Below are 8,631 nucleotides of genomic sequence, written 5' to 3'. Positions count from 1 at the left end.
GTGTTAATTTTGTCAATTATATTTTTCAGTATATTCCACATTTTATGCAACAAATTAATAAATGCTATTTAGAAAGAAAAAGATCACAACTAAACCTTCGAACTTGGTCAGAAAGGAATTTTTAAAAGCTTCCTCAGAGTGATCTATTCCAAGACCAGAGGAGAAAGGCGAGGAAGCCGAGGAAGCCAGAAAGGTAACCTCCTCCCTGGTCCGGGCGTTGGGTTAAGGACTACAAGGAGAGGCGAGAGAGCTGGGGACCTCCACTGCGGCTAGAGCGGCCACGAAGGGAAAGAGGAACTTCCGGGGCGGGGCTTCCGGCTGCTTTCCCTTCCGCGGGGTGGGGGATGTGGGCTACTTGCAACGTGAAGGTTCGCGATTGCTTAGCCGCCGCTTCCGTCACTCTGAGACGGTGCCTGAAACTGGGGGTGGCCATGGCAAAGAGCAAGTTCGAGTACGTGCGGGACTTCGAGGCTGACGACACGTGCCTGGCCCACTGCTGGGTGGTGGTGCGGCTGGACGGCAGGAATTTTCATCGGTGAGCAGGTTCAGCTTGTGGCCGAGTAGTGTGCGCCAGCGCTTCCGGGGAATCCAACGTCTCCTGTCGCAGTTGCAGCTCGTGGTTACCGGGGTAACGCAGCAGCCAATGAGCGCGCGGTGTTGAGCATCTCCCTACGGGCTGGCCGCGACGTGCTTGAACGCGAGCTGGTCAGGGTAGTTAAATGGGGCAGGATGCTGCCCTGTTGAGAAAGTGGCCTCGGATGACCGTGCTAAGTGAGCAGAGACCTGCTAGCAAGGAACTGGTGGAAAAAGTCACTCTTGAGCGCATTACTTCAGCTCTTCAGCCAATTGCCCAGCTATTTTGTTAGATATCTTTGAGGGCAGACTATTCAGAGGCCTGTTTAGGCCTTGCTGTGGGCAACACTTTAAAGTATGGTCTTGTTTCATTGTCAGTAACAGGCCACATGGATTGGATTCAGGAGTAAATATGGGTCAGAAAAAAGGGAGAAAGAAGTGTAAAAGAAAGATGGGAATTTATTTTTTTTAAAGTGCTACTTTAACAATAATGATTATTGTAACTAACATTTATTTATTGAACACTTCAAAGAAGCCAAGGAAAATTATATTTATCTCCTTCGAATCTTCAGGACAATCCTAGGAAGTAAAAACACGTTTTCTCCATTTCACAGAAAAGGGAATCTAGGCTTAGCCGTTTGCTCCTTTTTCTTATTTGATCAGGACAAGAAAAAACTAGAGTTCTTAAGGAAATAGATTCAGTTGTGGCTAGTGCAATGTTTGGACTCAACACTATTACAGTATCTTCCTCTTTGAATATCTTCTTTGATCTGTATTGTTAATGACAAGCTCTCTTCCATCCCGGCCCTTTTCCCCTCTTCTTTCCCCTATGAAGGTTTGCTGAGAAGCACAACTTTGCAAAACCTAATGACAGCCGTGCTCTCCACCTAATGACCAAATGTGCCCAGACTGTAATGCAAGAACTGGAGGATATTGTGATTGCATATGGACAGAGTGACGAGTATAGCTTTGTGTTCAAGCGAAAAACCAATTGGTTTAAAAGAAGAGCCAGGTAATTCCATGGCCTAGCTCCTAAATATTTCCTACTAGCATGTGGTTTCTGCTTATCTTAATCTCAGACTTGCAGACTATAGATGGTGTTTTCAGTATTTACAACTGCAGAATGTATGTATATTTCCTGTTTAGAGTATTGTACTTCCATCTGATATCTGAACATTCCATATGCCTCTTTATCTGATGCTTTCCCCTCCTTTCCCCATCAGCTTAGCCTCTAGACTGATCAGGCATTAAACATTGAGACGAGAACTAGAGACCATAGAGTATAATATCAATGATTCATAGGTTGGCTTCAGTCATTGACAGTCTATACATGCATTGCGGTATTGCTTAAACTTTTAATTAAGGAGCATCTCAGTGCAAAATAGACAAACCCGAGATTTGATTTGGCAGTATTTTGAAACTCTCACAGGAAACAAATCATATAATAAATTGGTAATGTTTTTACAACAATGGTTCCCCTCCCTCCAAGACTTAAAAAAAAACAAACTCTTGAGCCATAAATTCATGTCATGTCCTACAGAGAAAAATTTGGTATTAGTAAATTACTTATAGGACCGGAGGGAGAGGCAAACTGCATTTCAAATATATAGCTGAAATATTAAAATAGTTTTTCTTGGCCCAACGCATTTTATCTCTGGGCTACAGGGCAGTTTGTGTTATCTGTTGCACCCACAGATGCGTGTGGTTCCGCTGTCATGGTGTGGCGTTAATATCATGTCTTTTTTCTCTTCTTGCTCCACCCAATGTGCCTTACTTGCAAGTAAGTTCATGACTCACGTGGCCTCCCAGTTCGCCTCCAGCTATGTGTTTTATTGGCGGGATTACTTTGAGGAGCAGCCCCTTCTCTATCCCCCAGGCTTTGATGGAAGAGTAGTGGTGTATCCTAGCAACCAGACCTTAAAGGACTACCTCAGCTGGCGGCAAGCAGATTGTAAGTGAAACCAAATAAACAGATGTAAATACCAATTCCATACATTGGAGGTGGTGATCTGGTACAGATGTGGCTCGTGTGTATTTTGTTTGAAATGAAATATTTCAAATTTTTTAAATTAGTTGAAAATAATTTAAAAATTTGGAAATTTTATATTAATATTTGCTGTTTCTAGCTTTTTTGAAAAATCAGATCTGGCATTACGGGGTCTACATTCCCACTTAGTGTTGGACAGAAGCTGTGCAGTGACTGCTGCATTTATACACACACGCCCCCACACAGGAGCCAGTGTGCCGTAGGCTCTACCTTTCCCTGTTGTTCCCCTGGGGTCACCTACTCTGCTTTACATGTTTATGTTCGTGCTGGCCTCAGTGGGTATTTGAGTTGTGACCTCTGCCTTATATGACTATGATGAAATGTTCACAAGACTTTTACTCATTTGGTGTATCTTGACTTTGCCAGAACTGGAAAAGAGGTGGGAATAATGTAAATCAAATAACTTTGAAAGTATTCCTAAGCTTAATGGACAGGTTAACAGATTTGTGTGTAAAGCATAACTGAAATGACAGAATAAAACTGTTAGGAAATGAGGTTTTTTTCTGTTTTACCACCTCCCCTCATGTTCCTGTGTATGGCTTTGGGCAAGTCACTAAACGTTTCTGAGATCTCTTTATAGAGGAGAGAGGCGGGGCTCTAGGATTCTTGGACACTTGAATATTGAATAAAGATTCTGTATGTATAAACAGTGCCACTTTGTTCTCTTCACAGGTCACATCAATAATCTTTATAATACAGTTTTCTGGGCACTTGTACAACAGTCTGGACTAACACCAGCGCAAGCCCAAGAGAGATTACAGGTAGAAAGATCTTCCCGTATTAATACTTGGCTGGGACAGTTTTCTGTACACTCTCCCATAACAGTTTGCATTCTTTTGTAGCTCTCTTTATAGCTTTGTTTTGAAAGGATATAAAAATCATATTAGTGGCAGCTCGCTTGCTTGCTCTGTGACCCTAGCAGAGTTACTACTCCTCCCTGATCCACGTGTCCTCAGCTGGAAAATGGAATCAGTGCCACTGGCTCTGCGTTCCCACATGGTGACAGTTGGCTGGAGCTGCGGATTGGCTGCCCTCTGTAGACAGGGCATGTGCTCTTCTTTTTGATGTCAGTCCCATCTGGCCTCTTCCCTTGTTGCCATTCCCTGCTAGGCACCTAGAGTTTCTTGGGTTTATGACCCCTGTGTATTGTTAAGAGTCTAGGCTCTGGGGACCAAGTAATCATACTCAGATCATGCTTCTGTTTAATTTTATCCTCTCTGCCTTCATTCTTTATAGGTAAAATGTGGAAAATAATAGTTCTTACCTCATAGGTATATGGTGAGAATTAAATGGCATGATGCCTGTAAAACACATAGGATAGTACAAAGCATACTGTGAGTACTTAATAAATCCTGGCTTTTGTTATTAGATGACAGTGCTACTTATAGGATGACTAACTCTAAAATGAGGTGCTCTGTTGTAACAGCTCCTAGTACAATGCCTGGTACATTATAATTACTCAGTAAATGGTTGTCATTATTAACAATAGTGATGAAGATTTATATATGGCAATAATAGGAAGGCTGGTAGATCTGTATACAGAGTTTGGAAGAGCCAAGTTTAGACTTTGATTCTTCTTATAAGAATAAGAGCAACCTTCAGCCTAGGGAATTTATGTAATCTTTCTAAGCTTGAGTTCTCATCTCTGAAATGGAGATGGTCATGAGGGTCAAATAGGAAGATAAACATAGTGTATCTTTTACAGAATAGGTACACAGTTACTGTTCATTCCTCTCACCCCATCACGGTCATTTCTTGTGAAGCCAGTTGTTTGCTACAGAAGAGAATCTTAGGAATTTAAACACTGAAATGAGATTGAACTACTGTTAAAATGAAAATTCATTAGTATCTATAAGACGTTTGATAAAACCCTTCCACTTCTTGATTTCTTTGTGGAAGTTTAGACAGAGGGTGGAAAGGATAGGTGGCGTTAGGGGAGAGAGAAGACTTATAAAGCTTTTTATATCTGTTTTTATTTCCCCAGGGAACTCTTGCAGCAGACAAAAATGAAATTTTGTTTTCTGAATTCAACATCAACTACAACGATGAGCCACTGATGTACAGGAAAGGGACTGTGTTGATATGGCAGAAGGTAATGCAGTTATGTCCAAAGAAAAATGGAGGTCAGGGAAGAAGAGAGCCTGTGCCCAGCCCATCTTGCCTGCCACCTGTATGCTGATGTGACTCCAGTCACTAGCATGAATTAGATCCTCTCCAAAACAAAATGTCACCGATGATTATTTTGGATGCTTATTTTGTCAGTCAGTGCTCATTTTGTCAGTTTCTTTGTCATTGAACTTCGTGATCAGGAATCTTCCCTCCTATAAGTAGAATCACAGAATTTTAGAACCAGTACACTTATTTTTCTGTCATAAGCTCTCCCCAAATCAAATAAATCCCCTTTAAAAGGGTACAGTGCAGATATGAGGATTTTTGCATTCATAGAACATTTAAAAAGTACTTTCTGCCACACTAGATAATACCATTGAATGGTCTGTCCATCCCAGGACACCTGTGATATGAGGCACTAAAAGATGTTGGATATGAGCAATCTCTCACTTGCAGAATGTTCATGAGAGTCCCCAGGCATTCATACTTACCTTAATATTCTGTAATAAGTCTGTATATTTACCTAAATCCTTAATTCTACCAATGTTTTCTCTCTGTACCAGCTCCTGGGCATAATGATTTCTCTAAATTTATTTCCTTCCGTGTAAAGTAGTTTTTTCTGAAATGAATGTTTTCAAGTATTAATGGGTACCTTGAGAGCTAGTCATTCCACTGGTAACTTCGTTGCCTTTATTAGTATTTTTAAAATACATTTGTTACTTGGCACAGACTTACATAATGCAAGTGGGAGAGCAGAAATACTCTTAATTTCTATAGTTATTGCTAACAAGGATCCTTGAATCCTTCCTTTGTTCCTAAGATCTCCTTTCAGAATATAGCAACATAACTTTGAAAAGTATTTTTAATTGTAAATAAGTTCATGTTGAGATATGTGTGTGCATCTACCTGATAAATATGTATTAATCAGAAGTATATGAAGTAAAAATGTGAACTTCCCGCACATCTCCTTCTCTCCCAAACCGACTCTAGTTAACAGTGTCAATATTTTAACTTTTTCTCGTAGGTGGGTGAAGTCACAACAAAAGAAGTTAAGCTGCCAGCAGAAATGGAAGGAAAAAAGATGGCAGTGATCCGGACCAGGACTAAGCCAGTGCCCTTATATTGTGATATCATCGGGGATGCTTTCTGGAAGGAACATCCAGAGATCCTACATGAAGACAGCTGACCCTTTGCTTTTCAGTCCTGGCGTGCTTAACCCTGCACGGCCCCCCAAGTCTCCTGGCCTTAGGTGGCCCTGGCATCTCTACCACCCAGAAGAGTGTGCCGGGAGTGACTTGACTCTGGTTGGGAGGGGAACGGGAGAGGAAAAGATGGACGGGGGGAGTGTATCTTGTTCTGCTTTAAGTGGAACACCTCTTTTGCAGTGTTGGAACATGTTTCCTTTGGTAGAAGTGCAGTTTTTTTAAAATCATGATACTATTTTTATAAAGCAAGAACTATTTTATGCCTTCCAGAATGAATCATTTTTAGATTGTGACATCAGTCTTATAAAAACCTGTCAAGCTCTTTCCACCTGTGATAGAAGACGAGCCCAAACTTTACTCTCACTCACCTATTCTTAACTACAGAATCCAGTGACCTGGAAAATCTCACCTTTCCCACACATCTACTTGCATTCATCTTTGGCAGACCTGGCATCAGTATGGGTTGATGGCTTCACGATGCTTCTGAATTCAGGAATTCCTGGGAAAACTCAGGCTTTGTGCCAGTCTCCAATTTGGCAACTTTGGCTGAAGAAATGAGTAGTAGTTTGCATGTCCTTGTGTAAACATTCCATAGATTGATTTTGTGGAGTTGTCAGCATGATCATCATCATTTTCTTGCCAGGACCATTGTTTCCAAGGCCACTTAACCTCTTTCTAAGAAGAAAGAATTATGTGTATATATGAGAGAAAGAAAACGTGAGTGAGGATGAATGAACAAGGAGGGAGAAACATTTACTCCATGTCCTCTAGATACTGCAGTTTTAAAAGTCACCTTCCTGTTGGACTTCCTGGAAAGGATTCTCAGGTAGCCTCCGTATAATCAAAACAATGACATTTGCATTGCAGAGCTGAGGGGTCAGCATGCCCCTTGGGGGTCAGAGGTGCAGGTGTTAAGGGAGTCTTCAGAGACCCACCTGCCGAAGGGCCAGCGGAGGTGAGTGAGGAGCAGCAGACAGCAGCTGCAGTCTGCGTATGGCCAAGCTGCTGGCCTCTGAAGGGGGCAGGTGGTGGGGGTAGGTGGTGAGACAACTCACAGTACCTCTTGTCCTCATTTCATATTTTAGAGGAAAAAGATGATTTGGCTCTATTAAGAATTAATTAAGAGATAGCCCACGTCCCAGTGCCTGGTCTTGCATTGCAGAATTTACAGCCAAGAAGAAGATGTATTTTTGAAAGTGTGACAGCTGGGCTCATCCCTCATTAGTTGACACCGCATCTGTCAATGCCATTTTTCCCCTCCTGTTCTCACTCCCCGGGAATAAGAGAGAGGGCTCATGTTTGGTAATTGATAAAATTTCTTTGAAGAAAAATAAAGGTTGCAACTCCCTTGGCCTAATTTTTCATTTCATTTTTTCATACAAATGCAGTATATGAATTCAACTTCTGTGTCTGTGTGTGTGTTTTACATAAGCCAGGATACACATACCTTCATCAGAGGAGTGGTTCACAGACTTCTGGATACAAAAATTACTTGGGACGCTTGTTTTAAATGCTGACTCCAGGCTCCCTCTCCCATGAAGATTTGGGGTTCAGATTTTCAACCCCAAAGGCTTCTGATGCCTATCTTTGGGTGTCCATCTACTGCACTTTGGACAACAAGATACACTGTGGTAGGCCAAGTGAAGCAGTAAGATAATGTAGCTCTTGACTGGCAAATGTAACTTAGTGGTAAGTCAATTTATAGCATTTTATATCAAAATAAATATAGATACACATAGGCATTAGAGTACAAACTTCCGAGACAAAGCCATTTAAAGAAATAGGCTTTCTGTGGATGCTATATGATACTACAAAAGCTATCACAATTTGTCATAAGATATGGGAACAAGCCCTTATTCATTGAATTGTCAGCAGTTTGCAACTTTGAGTTTCTTGGGCAGGGAGTTTGAGCAAAGGAATATCCTGGGCTTAATACTCATGCCATAACTTACCCTGTAGTGCCATTACTTAGAAGCTCGACGCTCAGTGGTTTTCACATTATCCTTGTTGCAGTATGTATATATTGCACATTTGTATATTAATTTTCATCTTGTTCTCTTAAGGTAAAGAATAGTATTCTCTCAGGCTTCCTTTCCAAATCTAAGGAAACTTTAAAATACACACAAAAGCAGCTAGTATAGAATTAATACTAGTTAATAGTTTGGGGGAGTGGTGGTAGTTAAAATTATTTGTGTGGCGTATAGGTGACTGGAAACATCTTAGGTCTGTTAGATGCGGGGGTAATACCTGGGCCTTTGCTGTCGATACTTTAATATCCAAAAACAAATGGCTTCCTGAACGGTGTCTATAAAGTGCAACCAGGTCTGGTAAGTCCTCCATCATCCTGTCTTCCAAGAGCTGGATCCTCACTTCCTCCAGTTGCTTAACAATGCTGAGAAAATCAGTGATAGAATGAATTTTCTTGAATACCAAGGTCTCTGGTGTTAGTGCCAATTACTTTTTCCATAGGGTGTAGGAAATGGAGCAATGGGATCCACCCATCCTTCATAGTTTCACTGTCCTTTTAACCAAAAATTACCTAACGTTCACAGAGCATTTATTATGCACTCTACATCCACACTCTCTTCATTCTTAGGACAATTCTATGAGGTAGGTACTATTTCTATCATATTTCAGATGAGATTGTAAAGACGCAGAGAAGCTAAGTAATTTGAGTCCAGATGGGCTACCCCCAGT

The 8,631-nt window shown here is 41.3% G+C and overlaps 1 protein-coding gene and 2 long non-coding RNA genes across 8 annotated transcripts; 1 reads left to right on the top strand and 2 right to left on the bottom strand.

The window, feature by feature from the left end:
• The first annotated feature begins 293 nt into the window (after positions 1–293).
• THG1L (tRNA-histidine guanylyltransferase 1 like) lies at positions 294–7,291 on the top strand. Of its 6 annotated transcripts, none has more exons than XM_070570383.1 (6): positions 294–628; positions 1,409–1,585; positions 2,355–2,524; positions 3,293–3,381; positions 4,605–4,712; positions 5,754–7,291. In XM_070570383.1, the coding sequence occupies exons 2-6, from the start codon at positions 1,464–1,466 to the stop codon at positions 5,913–5,915; spliced, it is 651 nt and encodes a 216-aa protein (XP_070426484.1). In that variant the 5' UTR covers positions 294–628; positions 1,409–1,463; the 3' UTR covers positions 5,916–7,291. The 6 variants fall into 6 exon arrangements, with proteins under 6 accessions (XP_070426484.1, XP_008513294.1, XP_070426485.1 ...); XM_008515072.2 differs by having other exon boundaries at positions 303–535; XM_070570384.1 differs by having other exon boundaries at positions 340–535; positions 2,359–2,524.
• On the bottom strand, positions 4,578–6,481 carry LOC139075261 (uncharacterized). Its single transcript, XR_011525468.1, has 2 exons — positions 6,344–6,481; positions 4,578–4,941 (listed from the first exon to the last, which is right to left on the bottom strand). It is a non-coding gene; the product is annotated as an uncharacterized lncRNA (long non-coding RNA).
• A 90-nt stretch (positions 7,292–7,381) lies between the features above and the next one.
• On the bottom strand, positions 7,382–8,326 carry LOC139075262 (uncharacterized). The gene is made up of 3 exons (XR_011525469.1): positions 8,182–8,326; positions 7,887–8,043; positions 7,382–7,541 (listed from the first exon to the last, which is right to left on the bottom strand). It is a non-coding gene; the product is annotated as an uncharacterized lncRNA (long non-coding RNA).
• Positions 8,327–8,631: the final 305 nt, after the last annotated feature.

Source organism: Equus przewalskii, chromosome 13 (assembly GCF_037783145.1).
Source record: "Equus przewalskii isolate Varuska chromosome 13, EquPr2, whole genome shotgun sequence".
Classification (NCBI taxonomy): domain Eukaryota; kingdom Metazoa; phylum Chordata; class Mammalia; order Perissodactyla; family Equidae; genus Equus; species Equus przewalskii.
The sequence above is the reverse complement of the archived record's forward strand: the minus strand, read 5'-3'. Positions and strand labels throughout refer to the sequence as shown.

Bases quoted from the DNA above. Each gene is read 5' to 3' on its own strand.
- THG1L (XM_008515072.2), top strand. From the start codon at position 345: ATGTGGGCTACTTGCAACGTGAAGGTTCGCGATTGCTTAGCCGCCGCT. The intron at 536-1,408 runs GTGAGCAGGTTC...TCCCCTATGAAG, and splicing joins GACGGCAGGAATTTTCATCG to GTTTGCTGAGAAGCACAACT. The intron at 3,382-4,604 runs GTAGAAAGATCT...TTATTTCCCCAG, and splicing joins AAGCCCAAGAGAGATTACAG to GGAACTCTTGCAGCAGACAA.